The sequence below is a fragment of the Fopius arisanus genome, unplaced genomic scaffold (genome assembly GCF_000806365.1).
Source record: "Fopius arisanus strain USDA-PBARC FA_bdor unplaced genomic scaffold, ASM80636v1 scaffold00009, whole genome shotgun sequence".
In the NCBI taxonomy this organism is placed as follows: Eukaryota; Metazoa; Arthropoda; class Insecta; order Hymenoptera; family Braconidae; genus Fopius; species Fopius arisanus.
The window spans coordinates 1,044,038-1,062,837 of NW_011887748.1; the positions used below are offsets into that span (position 1 = coordinate 1,044,038).

Here is an 18,800-nt window from a genome sequence, read left to right on the forward strand (position 1 = left end):
GGGTGTATGTAAACGCTGACGATACACGTGACGGAGTTGTGGAGAGAACGAAAGGCGAAACTCGACCCTCGTCAACTTGACGAATTATCGATTGAACACTATATCGAGATTAACCGAGAGGTCTGTGTACGCTCAATACATCGGCATTATGGATATTTGACAGATATCCTGGGGCAAAAATAGAGTTGGGAAACATTAGGCGGTAATAATTGATGGAAAAATTTCGGGATAAAATTCCACTCAAACTACACCGGCTCTTTCGAGCCATTAATATTCTACGTTCAATGATTCGCAGCAGTGTGTCTACGGATTTCCGATGAAATTTAACCACCTCGGTGAATCGAGATATTAATGATGCTGTAAAATTCGGCAAAAAAATCACTCACCTGAAGTCAGATGTTCGGAGATCGGGTAATGCCGGTGTTTTACCACTGGTAAATGTAAAACGATTTTCCTGACGTGCACCAATAAGGGGTGTCGGTGGTGGTGCACCAACACCATTAATGGTATTGACACCTGCTGAACCTCCACATGGTGCATCAACGCTTGGGGCAGTGGTGCGCTGATGTGTACCATTGGCTGTTGTGCTCTTTGATAAATTTTCTAAATTTGTTGAATCGATTTTTAACGGAGGTGAGGCCGAATGATTAACTGAGGAAGCGGGTGGTGACATCTCCGAGGGCTCGTCGATCAGATCAAGACTGTCGTCACGCTGTTCCGAGTCTGTTGTTACCTGAAAATTTTTCTTTCATTCCATTAATAAAAAAATTAATTTAATGAGATTAAATTTAATATAGGCGATTTACCGTAGTGACCATTGTCTTGGCACTGTCGGTGCTGTTGTAGATGGTCGTCTCGATGGAGGCTGTACTGGAACTGAAGACGACAACCTGGGGTACCGTTGTAATGTTGGGTACAGTCCGACAGCTGCGACTACCACCCGCTGATTGAAAGTGCAATCTTTTGAGAGCGGATGCAGCGTGTGCCAAAAGATCGCCGTCCTTGATAGCACTGTCAGTCGCATTATGACTACTTCCACGTACTGGCGGCGACTGCGACTCCCCTGTCTCTTTTGTACCACCCCTTGATCCTTTTCCCGAGTTGCGATTGTCCACGCATCCCTGTTCAATTATTTCATTCAATCATCAGCAAAATCATTTTTATACGCCAATTCGTTTAACGTATGAAATTACTTCACAGTTTATTTTTAAATTAAGTCAACTACTTTAACCTATTTTTAATGAGACTTCATGACCGATGATTTCAGCGCAATCACAGGAGATCATTCCCGAACCTTGTGATTGAAGAATGATAGATAGAATATTTGATGAATTATGAAAAGCGTGAACTTCGATTTGGTTAATTGATTTCAAATGATTTAAATGCGACTTTGAAATGACTTCGTCATAGAATGGCGCCGTAATTTCGGGAGTGAGTTTTCCTCATGGAAAACTGGTTTTTCCGATTTTTTTTTCTATTTGTTCTACACCTATCTGCAGCGTCCAGACACGAAGTAAACCGGGGGATCGAACTGGAAGAGAGTATGTATGGGCGGATGAACAGAAAAAGGTGACGAGGTGTCGAAACTCCCGGTCCGTTGCGCCCCGGATAGAAAGGCCGTTCACCGAGAGTGAAGTGAAAAAAAGCGAACGAAAACAAAAAAAAAATGTATATATTCATGAAAAATCACTTGAAATTCAAATATGTTGGAAAATTTCATCCCCCGATTACGCAGTGAAATTTATAACGTGAGAAATAGTTGGGTCAACGGTGAAATTGTACCACTGCCCGAGGGCTTTAAGAGATATTATTTAATCGGAAGAAAATCCTTCGATTCAAGATAAATAAAAAATCAGGGAAAATTTTTCAGATCTACCTCCAACGAAAACAATGTCACGTACTATTTCTTCTCAACCATCCGATACAGAAAATTCCACATTACACTTTTCATTTTATCAGTCCTCTTATTCTCCTCTTCATCTCTTCCACTCGTTCTATCTAAATGCAAACTTGACGTTGACAATAAAAGTAGACGATAAGCTGGCATTGGTAGCGCGATTCTTCCAATTCTTTCTCATATCGTCAAAGGTGCACTATCCCGACATGATCGCCCCAGGAATACCCTAGAAATTCCACCAACGCTCATCAAAGTTCCTAGGACGGGCACAATTCCACTTTTCACTCAACCATTTCGTAATTATTATGGAAAAGCCAAAGGGCCCCTCAGCCGAAAAATTCCCACGAAGGATTTACCCTCATGACAAAACATCGAGTACCCGATAAACAATAACTTCCACAGCAATTACCCCCCCCAAAAAAAAACCTCAACTCCAATTGAAAACTGCCAGTCCCGAATTTAATTAAACCCCAGTGGAGCGTCCCGCGTGATTTACCATTGGCAATATTCAATCGATGTTGAATTTTTATTGGATCCAAAGATATGCGAAAAAAAAAAGCGATAAGATACTTTACTCGTGGAAAAGAGCGAGAGAAGTCTCTTTGACTGGATCGAATTTCATCCGCTCGGTGGAATAACCACGAGGGCAACTTTTCCACCTGGTATGATCACATGGTACCTCTCCTTCTTTTTTTCGATATATATCCCTCTCTGTTGGTACATATTTGTGGTACATAGACTGTTTCTTTCCACTGAGTCTTCGTCTCTTCAGGATGATGGGTATATGGTTAACGAGGCTTCGCTCCGTGGCACATACGCTCGGACACAATCGATTGCGTTAGCTCGCGAGGTTTACCTGTGTCCATATTATTAGTTACTGGTCGTGGTTGGTTGCAATATCTAGGTCAGGGGAACCCCCCGACCCCCTCCCGCGTCGTACACATCCGATCATTCGCAGGGATTTATAGCCCTCGGGCCCATTTGCCATCCATTACTTTTTTTTTTCTCCTATTTCTTGTTTCACCGCATTGTCACAGTCCTCATTAGCGACAGTTTCGCTTTTACGCGGAGTTTGTTGATTCCATTTACCCTTTATTTTTGGAATTCAATACTATTTTTTTTTTTTTTTTCGATCTCGAGTTTCTGCCGAGGCGGTGATTCAGTGGGTTTTCCGCTGAGTCTTCAACTCTTCTCGGGAGATTATTGAATCTTGAATAACTTTGGTAACATTTCCAAGAAGTTTGGGTTACCGTGAACCTCCGAATCCATAACAATTATTCCCGGTCAACGGTTAAGTACGGATGGCTTGGTACCTATACTTGAGTACTTGACACGGTTGAGAGTACGGATTTAACGAGAATAGGGGAGAGATGGGATGAGACGAATAAACGGAAGGAATATACGCCCTTATTCGGTATTGAGCATTGAGGACTCGAATGTATCAGTTGTTCGAGTCCCTCTCGTTCCCTTCGATAAACACGGGAATGAGTTTAATCTCAATGAAGTTTATTTTATTGAATTCAAGAGGATTTTTTCACTCAGATTATTACGCGATTATCTAAATATAGGAAACGACTGCTCAAGTGATGATTTGTGACACCGATAATGACCGTCGGATTAATATTTTTTAATTGATTGACATATTTGTGTCATCAAGATGACTTATGGCATTCAATCAGCATTTCCCGCAGCAGCATCACACTAATTAAAAGATTGCACTGGGATAATTGCCAATGATGGATGCAGTAATTAGTTTGTTAATATGATTAAATTTTGGAGTGATCAATTCGACACGACGCGATGAAATCCTGGGATTTGTTTAGGCTTGATTTATTAGTAATAATGGAATTTTGAATTTTATCCGGGTTTATAGAAATTGTAATTGCGCATTGTTCGGAAGGGGTGGCGTGGGACGATAGAAAAAAACGTAAGAGAGGTTCGTACAGAGAGATTATGACGCCATGTGGTATGCCAGTACGTGAAGCGTATGATAAAAATCATCTGACACTCAATTCCTTTTTTTTTTACTCATCGCTGAACTACTGTCGTGACTCTAATGACAAGATGGATATTTGTTTTTTTCATTTTCCATGGAAAACAATTTCATCAAGTTAATTGTGCGATTGCACTTTAATCATTCGATTATGGATATTATTAAATACGTTATTAAAAGCCTCTGCACATTAACATTTAATATTCACCCAGGAAAATGAAATATCAACGGGAAAATAATTCCATTCACTTTCTTCAAACTCGACAGACAACTCATTTTCACGTACTTCCGGAAACAGTATCATTTTCACAGGTATCATGTAAACGAAAACATGAGGAAAAAAAAGGATGCATCACAGTAGAACCACAAGTCGTGCTAGTAGAATTTTTCATTCTGTGCAATTTTCTTCTGAGTACATGAGAGCAGTAGCAGAAAAAAAAAACAAAAACGCAGGAAGAGAGGAGTTTTGAGGGAAGGAAAATCGTTATTGGTTCTTGTCCGGGGGAAAAACAGATGACGTCCACGAAAGTGGAAAAAGGAGAAAGAGGGAAAAGTGCATGGAAGTGTGGAAAAACGTGTAATATTGGACGCGTATAAAGTCCTCCACGAGTGCATCTTACGTGTCGCATTCTTTCTCGGTGAATGGGGTGAAATATCCCTGGGAAAGTGGTAATACTGGGTTAGGTACATGTTTTTCCTGTGAAAAAAGACACGATAATGGAGGAATAGAGCGGAGCGATGAATATGAGGAATTACCGACGAAAATGAGAGAGGGATTTTGCTTTCTCTCGTGATATACTGCATATAATCCAGTGGTATGAGTCACGTTTGAGTCAGACATATTTCTAACGTTAAATCCCTTCACGCGATCTATTCTCGTGATGTACCTTGTCAAAATTTTCAATCTGCAATGTCAAGAACTTTCTCCAAAAATTATCCACCAATTTTTTATTATTATCGATAACTCTTTATCGAATCAATAAAATTGGAAAAATCAAATGACATTTTCAATAACTCGTCGAGACGGTTTTTTCACGGTATTATAATTAGAAATAAAACAACAGAGCAATTATCACCAAAACAAAATAACTAGAATACCACGGAAAAATGATAAAAATTCTTCTCAACGTGAAGTCTCACCGGAATTAGAATAAAATCCAAAAGCCATGGGGAATTCCCCGAATATTTCGAATGAGAAATGAGTAAATATGGAAAATTCACATGAACCATGTGCCGAGAGACTGGCGAATGCCAAATATAATTTCATGTAGTTACTAAATATATTTATGAAAAAAAAAAAAAGACTTCCCCAGTGTACACTCTCCCCGAAATATGCGGAAATAAAAGGGGAGAAATGTAGGGAATTCCCCCAATATATCCGATGAGAAATGAGTAAATATGGGAAACTTACGTGAACCTTGTGCTCGGGGGTGGCAGGCGGATTGGGGGTATTTGGCAGGGAACCCCCGGGTGGGGTGCAGTGCCGCAGTCGCGCCAGTGCTGTGCGAAAGCCCTCCGTCACGAAAACTTCTCAACCCCTGCGATTCTCGCCGAATCTCCAACTACTATCCTTTATTCCACTGCGTAAAACGCCAACGCCCAATACCATCCACGTAAAACCCGTATCTCCTATCATCCAGTCATGGCCTGTCATTCCGCGATCAATCCCCACGCGATGATCATCGATAATCTGCATTAATTACTCCAATGATGATTGTTTGGAATTTATTTCCCCCGCTGGATATGATCTGCATCTAGCCGAAATATACCTCCGAATATCTGAGGGCAGAAAAGTATGAGGGATTAATTCTGGGAATGCAGGGAATCATCTCGTTCGAGTCCGAAGTAAATGAACAATAAATTGAGATTAAATTACCAAGAATGATGAAATAGTTAGAGTACTTCGTGTATAATCGATCCGGCAACGCTGCCGATGCCCGACAATTGAAAGTAGGACAGAAATATATGTTAACACGTGTTTACGAGTTATTTTCATTGAACTCTAGTAGCTTGATGGAATTTGCAATACGTACTTTACGTTTTAGTTCTTGTTTCTTTATTTTAAGTGAGGGGAGAATGAGTGGATGCTGGGGAACTCCTTCATTCGGCCATAATTTTTCAATTTTTTCATTGTTTTTTTTTTTTTTCACCCGGCTTTGTATCGTTGGTAGACTGAATAGAGATAATTTACCGGAGTAGTAGAATATAAAAAAAGTGAAGTGGAAAAACACGAAAGAGGGCAAGCTGAATAAATCCACGGTATATACCAACGCAGGGAAAATTGGATTAAATTAATTACTTTAAAGGCAAATTGCTTTCTTACCCAGAGGACCTTTTATTCATTCTTTTTCCCCCAACACTTTACGAGACAATTAAATTCTCCAGCAGTAAATATTTATCATCACTCTATTATTCCGTAAATTGTCTTTGAAACTGATTTCCTGGTAGGAGGGAAAATAATGGTAATTGTTAATATTTTTAATTGATAATTGCGTTCTTGTGATTTTCAGATTTTCTTCAGGAGAAAGAGATGAATGAATTCGCGTGGAAATGCATTTCATTAATAAAAGTTTTGCCATGTCTGGGCTATTTAAAACCCTAAGTACCTCTGATAGTGCATGCAAAAAGCTCTTGGATAACTTCGCATGATACACGAAACCTAGCCACATTGTGTTTCATATTTCCCATCCACCAACAATTCTCAAACGTGTGTTTTGTTAACACCGTAACGTGCACGCGATTAAACGATCAATTAGACTGCACGTGAGTCTTTTCTTCAGGTACTAGGGTTTTCATAATCATAACGGTTTCACCTCGGAAAAATATTCATTCAACCAAAGAATTATTGCGAGTTGGACGTATTTACCCTGAATATTCTCGTAATAATTTCAAATGGCACGTAAATTTCAGGAGATGAAAACCGGGAAATGGCAATATAGGGCATATCACAGAGAAATTACGAATGAGACATGGTTGGGGGGTTCAAAGGATACGTATGGGTCGATAACCTGTCGTCAACACACCACCGATGGAACAATATTCCTGTCGCAGAGCCACAAATATTTGGAATTGCCCGATTAATTTTCCAGGGGCCATATGAAAAATAAATTATTTCCCAAACAAAATATTTTGTCAATAACCATTTTCACTGCTGTAAATGGGAATTGATAATTCTGTGATAATAGATTTATTCGGGAAATAGTAAATAAATTACGGCAATTGGTTGTAATTGTGAAGTTCGCGTGCAACCTGATTCCATTTTCACAAGAAAACTTTTTTATTTCTGGGACAGGCTGTTATCTACAACGGATACAGCAAGAATTTACGAGGCGCTAAGGCATATACCTCTCTATAACTTCACCTTCTGTGAAGAAAATGATGTGAGTGAGAAAAAGGGAGTAAAATCGCGTGTCTAGTTACGATCATCTGTTTAGAACTGAGTGGTTCCTGTTAATTTTAGCTCTCGTTACGATTTCAGTACTGGCCCAAGGAGAATATCCGAAGCTATTTGAATTATTGCTACAATTGAGGTTCAAGTGAGGGACTATAAGATCATGAGGTAAATCCCACCACTCACTCCTGACGCACCCTCTTTCAGGGCTTTAGAAACTTTGAACACAAATATATGATGAGAGCAAACGGCGGATGTAATATATAATTATCAACTTAATTCATGGGGCAATTATCGATTAAAAACCGTTTATGAGCGATTATACAGAATAGATAATTGGATAAATACCTCACGTGAAATCAAACTACACCTCATGGAGTTTTAATGAATTTCTCCGGTGGTTATTGGTTTCGGCATTCGATAAGTCGATTCTCTTGCTCAATCGGATTATTTTCAATAGGAGTCGACAAAAGCCGAAAAATTAACCACCGAATTGCGTAAAAATTCAAGAGTAATCGGTGGAATAAAAATTCTTCCAACGTACAGACAGGAAAAGCACTCAATTTATTTTCTTTCACGCTTCTTAATGAATCAGTCACGCAAGCCATTACGAAACTCAAGAGAAAAACATAACGAGAGGGCTTTTCACCGTCTCACGTGCATCGCTAAAATCCGCACGAAACTTTAACTAAAAAATTAAAGAAAAAAAAAAACGACTAAAGAGTTGTAATTAGCAATTTATAAAATTCAACACAGGGTAAAACAAATGTGACCGGTGGATAACCTCCTTTCTCTTCTCGACCTATTTAACGATCTCTTTCATAACATACCCACCCCCATCAAAACATTGTTTCATTACTCAATAAAATTCAAATGAAAGCCAAGAATTAAAATAGCACCGTAAACTCAGAGGTAATACCTTCATCCAGTTGATGTAAAATCTATCGCTCGATAAAAACACATGGAATTGTTATTTATTTATTTTTAGAATTTTTTAATCTGCAAACGCGTGAGGTGTACCGCTTGTTCTTCAAACAGAGCGGTACAACTCGGTTGGTACCCGATTGTATACTGACAACTCAACGTAAACGTCTAGTTTCAGTTAGCAAATAGCAACGCACTCTAACGGTGAGTCACTCAAACTGAGGGGGTGAAAACATATAGGGGTTGGGAGAAGGCAACGAGGGGTGGGTTTAGATTGAAGAGGAAGAGAGGGATTCGGTATCCATCCACTATTTTTCCCTCGGTGACTTTGCCTTTGTTGCGAGAGCCTTTTTGACCCCCTTATGACGTTCATTCGATCGACACCGGTTAGGATAACCCGCATAGTACAGATAAATGCTACATACGTCCAGTAATTCACTGTCCCGTAAATTGGAAAAAATTGTCGGGCTTTACCACAACCTATCGATTCTCATCCATAAACTGTAGAAATATTTACAATCCTTTTAGATTTTCCGACTAAAAATGTAATTGAACTGTTCAAGTGGTGAGATGAAAAGGGCGGAAAGGTGAATGGGTCGAAGGGCGGTAGAGAAAAAAATAATAATTGAGTAATAACCATTTTTCCATTTGACCTTAAAATCTCCACAAATTAAACCATGATTTATCGTGGCAATTCACCGGTAAAAATAATGGCCGATGAAGTTGGGAGAGGTATTATTTCATTATGCAGCGAATAAATTCATTACTGTTCATTTTTGCCCAGAAATTTTGAAATATCACGGTCCGCGAATTGTTTCACACCTTGAATGATCCCAGAAGTTCACGGTTTCATTGTCTCAGTCTCAATTAAAAAATAAATAATAAAGCCAAAAAAAGGGACGTGGATGTATTTGGAATCGTGATGAAAGCGCGGAGAAAGAATTTCTGAGAAGAATGACGGCATTGGATGAGTGGTAAGCGCTATTTGTCACGCGTCCTAGAGTTTATTCCATTTATTGTCGAAGACTTCCATTCGTGGAACTTGAAGACGGATGCTCGATAAGACAGCGACCACTTGAGACTCCTCCAAGATTCCTCAATATTTATTCCATCCCCTTTCCCCCATTTGATTATTTCCCTCTGAGTTCTCATTTAACTGGAAATTCCACAACGAAAAATCCTGAAATTTCATATTTCTATGGGATAGGTAGAGTATATCAGGATAGCATAGCTCACTTTGCATACGAAATAGCCCGAAGGTATGTTGTTTTATTTTTTTCTGTACGGTAAGAATAGACCGAAATGAAGAGACTTCCCACTGTAGCTGTTGATAAGTCACAAGTACGTGACACAGCATAACACCGAGTTTTTGCATTGCACAGGAAGCACAGCACGTATTGCGTGTTTGTTTGTCTAGTTTGTTGTTGCCCTCCCCCTGAGTACACCTCATTCTACTAATTATTGAGAGACGATGCCTCATGTCCGATTCCACAGTAATTGTTAACCCTGTTTGCTCAATCGTCAGTTGTACTCACAATCAGACCAATCCAGTTACACCAGAGTTTTCCTTTTATCAATTCTCTCCACCCATAAAATTCAAAATCTCGTTAAGAAAATTTTCACATTAATTCGCAGTGTGATATTCGAGTTTTCCAAAGTTTTAATGACTGTGACAGGGAAAGTTTTGGGGTACATGGTAACGCGAAGGGGTCTCTGTTAATATTGTACGAATCGAGGCAGCATCTACTCTTATTAGCACCGTGCTATTGCTCAATACACAATGACAGGCGAAGTTTATGGATTAACCGAACAATAATGCAGTAATGAACGTGGCCCCCATGTTCGTTACCGCTTGGGACAATAAATTTTATATTCAGATAGCCAGGACTTGATGTAATTGCAAAGTTGAAACAAAAAAAAAATCTCCAAAAATTGCATACACCGCGAAATAAAATATGATCGACCAGCTCTTTTTGCTGAGTGCGACAAAAATTCTAGCTGTGTCACGGAAAATCTCTAAAAAGCAGTTGAAAAATAAAACAAGCCGCAAATGCGCGATTGATCGTGAAAAATGAAGCGTCTGAAAGCGCTTGCCATTTGCGGGCCTTTGAGGATGTCGACAGCCAGAAAATGCACCAGAGATATTTGTGCATAGAGCCAACCATACGAACCTCTAGAAGAATGGACTGACCCTCTTTTCACTGCTGATGGTTTTTCAAGACGCTCTATGGAGTGAGCTCCATTCGCCAAATGAAGGAAGTTGCGTTTGATTGATAAACTCAATGCACTGCTGTCCTCCTTTACTTTTTTACCCTCCATTTCTACCATCGATCAACAAAGTGCTGGCATTTTTTTCACCCAAGTGTAAAAGAAATTTTCACGAGCCGTGAAAGCTCTCACACTCGCTCCTCCCGAGAAACGAATTGATGGAAAACTTTAAAGCTCTTGATTAAATTGACCGACCAAAAAATACGGGGACAACTGAATCGAAAAGAGTTTACACCCTCGGTAAAATTATTCTACACGCAGTTGGGTTACCACAACCTTTACAAGTCGACTTGCACCGTAATATCCTTATTTCTCCCCGGGGGTAAAACCACGCTAGTACGCATTGAGAATGCTAATGCAATATATTATGTATGCAGAAAGTGAATCAAACCAATCTATGATCCGACGCTCCAGTGTCCTGGCAAGTGTCGTATTAGGTTTCATAATCGATACAGAAACTATCAATGCAAATATCGTACATGTCGATAGGTACATATATCTTGATGTACCATGAGTTAAAACAAAACGGAATTAATTGCCAATGTTTTCTGTTTGGTCTCTCTATTATTCATCCCATCCCGTCAATTACGAGCCAATCGATACCCCTCGAAAAATATGACTATTGATTTCTCTCAAATGTCTGTATTAATGATACTTCGTTTATCCTTCATCTTGAATAATGTACGCGAATCATACATCAATTGGAATTTCATTGTGTATCAGTCATATTTATTGCTGCCAGTTTTTCATCTTCTCTGTTTGCATTTCTCCTGTTTATCTTCAATTTTCTACTGCACACTCACTTTTCACATGTCAATAAATTCTCAGTCACGATGCGTCAAGTGGATTTGTAAATATATAACACATGGAGAATTAAATATCGATAAATCCTCCATTTCTTTTTTTTAATCGGTTTAAATTCTTGCAGCCAATGAAAGCAATTAAACTCACAGATAGTATATCATTGATAATGATAATATTATCTATTCGACAAAATCGCGGAATGAAAATGGCTACTGGCTGGCATTAGCAGTGGCATTATTCAACCTTTAATGTTTTACCTCTAAATCCAACTTGAAATTAGGTGAAATATTATTTCTATGGTATCTCTATCTCTTTCTCTAATTTGAAATTGTTCCCCTGCTAATGAAGACTGATTTTCCGAACTAATTTGATCCCCCGAAAAGGTGGAAATAATGTGTATGGATCATACATATTAATCCACATAAGCATTTGAATGTCTGTTGTTTGACCCAATTACTCGTATTGTAATTTTCCCATCGGCAAAATGGGTCACTAGATTTTAATACGGATATATTAAAATACTCATCTCCCGAATGAATGACATTTGGGCTCGTATTCCATTGTGACCCCTTTCTATGGAGCGATTGAGATGCGGATAAGTAAATTGCGAATGGCAAATGGAAGTTTGGAATGTTGATGGAATTTTCAACTTCTTAAGCTGTGATCGCAAGAGAGCGGAAAGTTAAGTGGATGCTTGTTTTTCAATTACAAGGGCTTAGAAACATTTAGATTACGCCATTTCACCAGGGACATTCACCATTCTTCTCGGAGATTGGAGAATTTTTTGTTCATAGAATGAACATGAAGAGATTTACGACGGAATAGTGGAAACAGCTATGAACGATAATACGGTATTTGGAGACGGGGAGAAGTTTCCAATACCCATGAGTAAGATTAAACTCGGTGGATACTACTGGCTTCCTCGGGGATTATATCCCACGGTTTTTGGCATAAAAAAAATTCACGTAAACTTCGAATAAAAATGTACCTGAACCTCGTAAATAAATCTTTCCGTTACACCTGAGGGTGAATACTTGTTTCCTGGATTTGAATCACGGCTCGGGTTCGAATCAATTCTTTGCTCACTACTCAGAACCCTTGAAAGAAGGATTGAAAGATCACAAGGGTCTGACCCTCTGGACCTCCCCTCAACGTCGAAATATCTCCTCTCAACCCCAAGAAGAAAAACCCTCCACGGATAAGAGCCAACACAATGTACAACGATCTGACTCAGCGATCTCCCCGTCTCCATCTGAGAGAGTAAAAAAAATTGTAACTTCCGGACGCAACTTTTGACGATGTCTCCGAATTATCAGAATAAATCCATTCTGTGACGAAATGAGAGACGAAGGAGCGGCAAGATACAGAAGGAATACGAGATCAACGGGGAAATAGTCTCCGGGGATTTCACGAGGATCAGGGAAAAGTCATTGAGATAGCGGTATTCGCGGTTCTCGGGAAAATATGGAACAATGAAATGAGGGAAAATAATGGAAATACTGCATACGACTTACCTCCGGTGAGCGCATGAGGAGTTGACCCCGACTTGCTCCGGGTTGATTGACCCCTGCGCGACAACACTGCACTATCGATTCAATGCCCACGTGGTTCACTGCACTTTAACATTACTCCAAAATCATAATTACACTATTCCCCACTCATCCGACAAGTGCAGAGTCCAATGTTCCGAAAAAAAATCTCGTGAGCACATTTTCAATTAGTTATTTTCAAGGGTTGAAAATCGATTTCTCGGTTTTGTCGCGCATGGCGAAGAGACCATTGAGGGTAAAATTATGAAAATTGGAGAAATTACTGAAATATCAGATATTAATTTACGGGTTTATGTCATTAATCTGTTGTAGAGCTTTCGGGGATGTTCGAACGTACGCGCAATGCGGAGCTTTACTTGCGAATGCCATTGGCAAGACGACTCGACTTAACATTCGGATATTGTCGGTAGTTATCGGAGAATGTCGGTTCGCTTGTGCTAGTAACCCCTACTTTTGATTATTCCCTCGATCCCTTACCGTAGACCAGCCCTCGTTTATTCATCAGCGGCACAATCCACATTTTTCCGTACTTTTCCATCAGCGAATAACTTGCCAATTCAGAGCTATTTGTCTCATTCACTATTTTCATTTTCCAACTTTTCTCGCTAGTATGGAACTGTGGAAAAATATCCTGGTGAAAATGAAGGGAAAATATGGAAGTTCTCCTTTTGTTTTCACAACTTCTATTGGATAGAACAAGTCAGGATTTTTTAGTAGATGATGCCCTGGGGAGTTGGCCCTCCTGGGGGTGCGAGAGTCCAGTGGAAATGGACCATCACTTTGAACGACTGTTCTGAACAAAAAATGAATCTTTCTGGTATATTTTTATGATAAATGGACACCTGTCCCCTGTGAAGGGCTCCACCAAATTCTGGATTGTGGTATTTTTTAATATTTAGATCACCGTGCAGTTTTGAGATCTTTTATTTATCAGGTAAACATACAAAAGGAGTATGCAATGCGAAGTGGTATGAGGTCAGACAACATTAATTAATTTTATCATTTATAATTTACTAGTCATGTGGAGAAAAAGAAGAATAAATGTCAATTGAGTTATTTCCATTGTCTTAATTTTCCAAGAATTATTCCATTTCTCCAATAATAAGTCAATCATCAACTGAAGAGGAAGGGAATCACCATTGTAAATTTTATTTTTCAGTTTGAAATTTTCGAGCATTTTCTTTCAAGATTTTTCGTGGAAAAAGTGAAATTATTTTGGGTCTGGGCGATTTTTCAGTCACTCAACTAAATAATAGATTTCTCAAACTATTTTCCGTGTCTTTAAACGCTCAATTCATTCCTTAATGACTTAATTTAATGAATATACCAGAAATAAAACAGGCAATAGACTATTAGTAGAGGCCTTTACGGCTGAAATTTTTTTGCATTTTCATGTTTTATCAATTTTTTTCATTTTCAGGTTCACAATGCGTAAGATTAAATAGTATTGCTATACTTGCATATACATTAAAAAATTATATCTACGACGATTAAAGATTATAGGTGAACTCCATTTTCCAAAATTGGATTGAATTATTAATCTATTTTTTTTTGTTGACGCGCATTAAGGTGTTACAACTGCTATCCTTCATTAAATTATACTTTCATAACTAAATTTTCTTTGATTCTTATTCATAAGAATTACTTAATCACTGGGAGATTAATCTGCACAGACGCACCTAATAAGATAAATGTAAGATCGAAATGATGAATAAATTTCTCTTTGTAAAATATAGAAAAAAAGGTGCAATCCAATCGATAAACGATACTAATAAAACGTCAAATTCACGCTTATTCAACTGCGATGGTTTTAAATTCTCAGCTATTTTCATCTAATTTGCATATCAAATATTAGGAAATTAAATATGTGAGTGCGTGTTGCAGTGCATGATTATCATAGGCATTTTTCTTCGTTGAAGAAATAATTCAATTGAATTCTATGCAATTAGTGATGCAAGGGAAGAGTTTTTAGAAACCATTCTAATTACTTTTTTGCATTTAGAATGAACGGAAAAAAAATAAGGAAAAGTTATTTTCCGAAAACTTGTCATTAGAAAATTGGTCTTCGTTGGTTATTTTTATGTGAACTTCAATTTAGTAATTTTTTATGTCAAAGAAAACATATTGAGTTGCTTTTTCATTTCTCTCGTTTTATTTTTCCATGAGGAAATAAAAAATATTTACAGGAGATGCTTTCTTTTAGCCGACTAATGATGCCAAAGAATTAATGCGAATCACAATGGTTGTCTTTAAACGTTTATATATACAATTATTCCAAGTTTTACTACTCCCACCCTACGAAATAATTCTGTCTATTTTGATTTGAGAGTTGAAAAGAAATGAAAGGATAAAATATTTTAAAGACCATTAGAATTTCATTGAAGTAACCGAAAAAATGTGTCACCGACTTTCACCATTACTCAAATTTATTTACAATTTTGTATTTTTCTGCATTGCACATAAACGCAACGATGAAACGACTTATTAAATATGTATATTTCGAGATATGTACACATTAATTTACTCTTCTTTCCGAAGCTATTGACAAGTGCCAAGAATTTGACAATCACCACAATTTTTTTGAAGAACAAAAAATCCCTCACTAGCTTCATATTTTATTCTCCGATTCATATCTCACAAAGATATGGAATTTATTGTCTTACGAAGAAAAAATTCAATTCTAAACGTCAGCCAGAGTCAACGGTTTAAAATCATCTAATTAAAAAAAATGAAAAAATAACACGATGCGTTGATGAACAGGTTCTAGCACAAAAATTCTAACGATGAATTTTCATAAATTATCTTTCGTTTCGTTAAAATGTCTATTCGGCGTGTTAGTTTGATGAGAATTATGAAAAACTATCGCATGACAATTTTGTCCTCAATATTAATATCATTTTAAAGTTATCATGATCATTGCCCTTTACTATCTATTAACGTTTACGTTAAATCCCTTTAATTCTTACATTTTTTTTGTCAATTTTATCATTTTTATAGTTTTTATCATTTTTCAAAAGGCCCATGCATAGAAAATAATTCACTCACGCATCTCATGTGTCATAGCGTGATCTACAGTCCTTTTCGTTGACTATGAATTTTCATCTTGAAAAATGAAATTCATATGCCTCGAGCGACCTTTCATACGGAACGTTTATAAATAAAATTGCTTCACACGTATTATAATTCTGTCATATCGCAAGCGAATTGTCATCCACGTCTAGAGAATCCGTTTCAAGGATTTCTCGAAGTGTCAGGATTACTTTGCCTCGATCTTCGATTAACAGTATTTTTTTCCGTTTTCGTATTTTATGTTTTTTTTTTATTTTTTCCTCATCCTTTGGAGTACAAAGGGACACTATTTTTACGTTTAAAAAATGCAGCGATTTACCAGGGTCACGCCGACATGTACAGGGTTACACTAGCAATGTGCTGATTAGCCATAACTTCGACGATGGCATCACGTATCCCATAACAGAAGGTGCAACCAAATGGATTTGTTGTATTTGTGGAGGACGCACGATTCAAAACTACAGGGCGAGAACTTGCTTTCAGTTGCTCGCTGACTTTGTCCCATTTTGTGTAGGCAGTGATCTGTCATTAAAAAACAATTAATAGCACTAATTTAACCTCTTGATTTCCATTTTCACCAGTGGAATGAATTCTTACCGTGATTGGCGAGGGGCTGACATCGATGAGTTTACCAGAATCAGCTTGACTATTTTCGGGAGGTAGAGTCAGAGTAAACTCACAACGATGATACATATTGAAATTGTAATGCCCTGGATAATTGGTATGAAGCACGAATTTCTTGACACACTGAGTTTTTGCATCAAAAAGAAGATCCTGAATTACAAAAAATATATTGAGAGTATTTTCCAAAATTCATAAGCAAGGGGGAAGACCTGAAAGAAAGTTCTACGTACGATTCCGAGCGTAAAGTAATTATAGAAGAAATCAGAACGTCTCGTTTTGTCTCTTTTGTGTGCATGAGGGCTGTGAATCCTCATTTTATCTTCAGCCTTAAAGAAAACTCGCGAAGGAGCGCCTAGTGCACTCAGAACATCTTCACAACTTTCGCCAAACCACACCTGGAATTATCAAACCATCAATTATGCCTCTATTAAGCGGCCAATGAATCAATTGATTACCTCTTTAGTGAGATTATGTTTTTTAGGCTCCAGTAAAACTCGCGTTGCTGAACTCCCCTCGGTGAAAAGATGAAGTTTCAATCCACGAGTTCTCATTTTATCCCTGATAACCTCAGCTTTTTCTAAATATAAATTATTGTGGTAGCAGACCTACGAAAATAAGCAAAATGTAATTATCAATTGCTCAATGGAAACAAGAGAGGGACCATTGAGGAATTAAAACTGACCAATGGTAATGGTGGCGGTGGTGCTTTGAGACAATGCTCTTCACTCCCCACGGTACCAGCAGCCATACTACCCACATAAATTGCAGTTTTAGCTACCAGTGGTGATGTGCCATTTGGAAATTGCAATGAACCGAGCCCATGTGCATATCCAGGTTGAAATTTTGAGTCGATTGGGAAATAAAATGACAATCCTCGAAAATTGAGCACAAACACCTGAAAATAAATAACAGAATTATCAAGCTTACTCATATTTTGCTATAGTTACTGCTATTTATGATAAACAATTACCTGTTTATCACCATCATAAACGCCTGGATGAGTTGCACCAAAAGAATGCTCAATCTGTTCGATCGAAGGCAAAACTTCAGGCGAGTTGAATGGCAAACCACAGTACTTCAGTTTAACAAGTTTCATATTGTATATTTCAATAATTTTGAGCCTCTGAACTACTGGATCGAATATAAGTCTCACCCCATCGTACGGTAAATTTATTACTAGGTCTACTTCTAATGGATTCTGCAAGAATCGAAGAACATTGTGACTCAGTCGTGTAAAAATGCAAGTTCAAATGAGACAAAAATGATGAATTAATGAAATACTTACAGTATCACTATAAAGTACTTGTACACCTCTAATAATGCCCACTTGACTCTGTATTATCGATACGGATTGAGAAAAATGCATACCTGAAATATAATGAATGAACAACACGTTCTGCATAATCCAAAAATTGATCAACAATTGTACCAACGCAGTTACAACAAATCATCGTTACATAAAAATCCCACGTTAACATTTTTGGCAAACCCCAAGCAATAGTTTTTTTTTTTCAAAACAATAATTACATAATTTCTTCACCAAAAAAAAATACTGTCGACATTTACAGGATTTTCATGCGAAATATCATGAAATGAAGTAAATAACTAGCTGCAGAACTAGCTCTAGAAAGAGAAGTGCAGGGGAGGGGGGAATACATGATAGAACGTAAACACAACGCCCAACAGGAGAAAAAATGACAAAATATTAGGTTTTCACCGTTTTGTCTCTTAACCTTCCCTCTCTTGATTCTCTCAAGGTAAAGATAGAGTGGAATAGCTCAATATATAATAATGATGCACATAAAATTTTTTGTCACGTTTTGTGCGTAATACAAATGATAAATTCCATCACTCACCTAAAATAAATTCCCACTGGTCACAACCGATGGATCTTTCGGGTACAACTTCGAGTTCCAGCATTATAATCAATTGTTAATCTGCCTTGGCTCGACCTTGCCCCTCTCACTCCGCTTATATATTTTTTAAAGTTAAAAAAAACGAATTAATTTACACTAATTCAAGGTTCTGATACGCAGCAAAATGACAATGAGCACTGATAAAATAGCAGCAATAATGAGTTATGTTTTCAACTGTTGATTAACGAAAATCGCCCGAGTTACGTTGAATTACTGCGTTGTTTCTTTGTCTTCTGGGCTATAACGCGAAGTGCGAGGTAGGCGATCAGTTGACGGCCATATTGCCTTTTCTGCCAGAACACAAGCACACAACTACCATTTCAACCGACGGTGAACTGTCACCGAACAGCTGATGTTTCCCCCA

At 37.9% G+C, this 18,800-nt stretch overlaps 2 protein-coding genes across 2 annotated transcripts in view; both read right to left on the reverse strand.

The window, feature by feature from the left end:
- Positions 1–5,407, reverse strand: part of LOC105274073 (uncharacterized) — a 30,856-nt gene extending 25,449 nt beyond the window's left edge. Inside the window, exons 1-3 of the mRNA XM_011316897.1 lie at positions 5,302–5,407; positions 807–1,121; positions 387–733 (exon numbers count right to left, since the gene is read on the reverse strand). Of these exons, the coding sequence (XP_011315199.1) occupies positions 387–733; positions 807–818 (359 nt within the window). The 5' untranslated portion in view covers positions 819–1,121; positions 5,302–5,407. The remainder of the gene's footprint in view (positions 1–386; positions 734–806; positions 1,122–5,301) is intronic.
- An 8,841-nt stretch (positions 5,408–14,248) lies between these two features.
- On the reverse strand, positions 14,249–18,764 carry LOC105274074 (UPF0183 protein CG7083). The gene is made up of 8 exons (XM_011316899.1): positions 18,377–18,764; positions 17,806–17,888; positions 17,491–17,718; positions 17,203–17,415; positions 16,976–17,125; positions 16,751–16,915; positions 16,494–16,670; positions 14,249–16,418 (listed from the first exon to the last, which is right to left on the reverse strand). Exons 1-8 carry the CDS (start codon positions 18,438–18,440, stop codon positions 16,221–16,223), a joined length of 1,278 nt encoding a protein of 425 aa, XP_011315201.1. The 5' UTR covers positions 18,441–18,764; the 3' UTR covers positions 14,249–16,220.
- Between the last annotated feature and the right edge of the window lie 36 nt (positions 18,765–18,800).

Excerpts from the sequence above, each read along its gene's own strand:
- LOC105274074 (XM_011316899.1), bottom strand. The coding sequence starts at position 18,440 with ATGCTGGAACTCGAAGTTGTACCCGAAAGATCCATCGGTTGTGACCAG. Across the intron at positions 17,889-18,376 it reads CCAGTGGGAATTTATTTTAG|GTATGCATTTTTCTCAATCC; the intron begins GTGAGTGATGGA and ends ATTATATTTCAG. Across the intron at positions 16,916-16,975 it reads AACATAATCTCACTAAAGAG|GTGTGGTTTGGCGAAAGTTG; the intron begins GTAATCAATTGA and ends TGATAATTCCAG.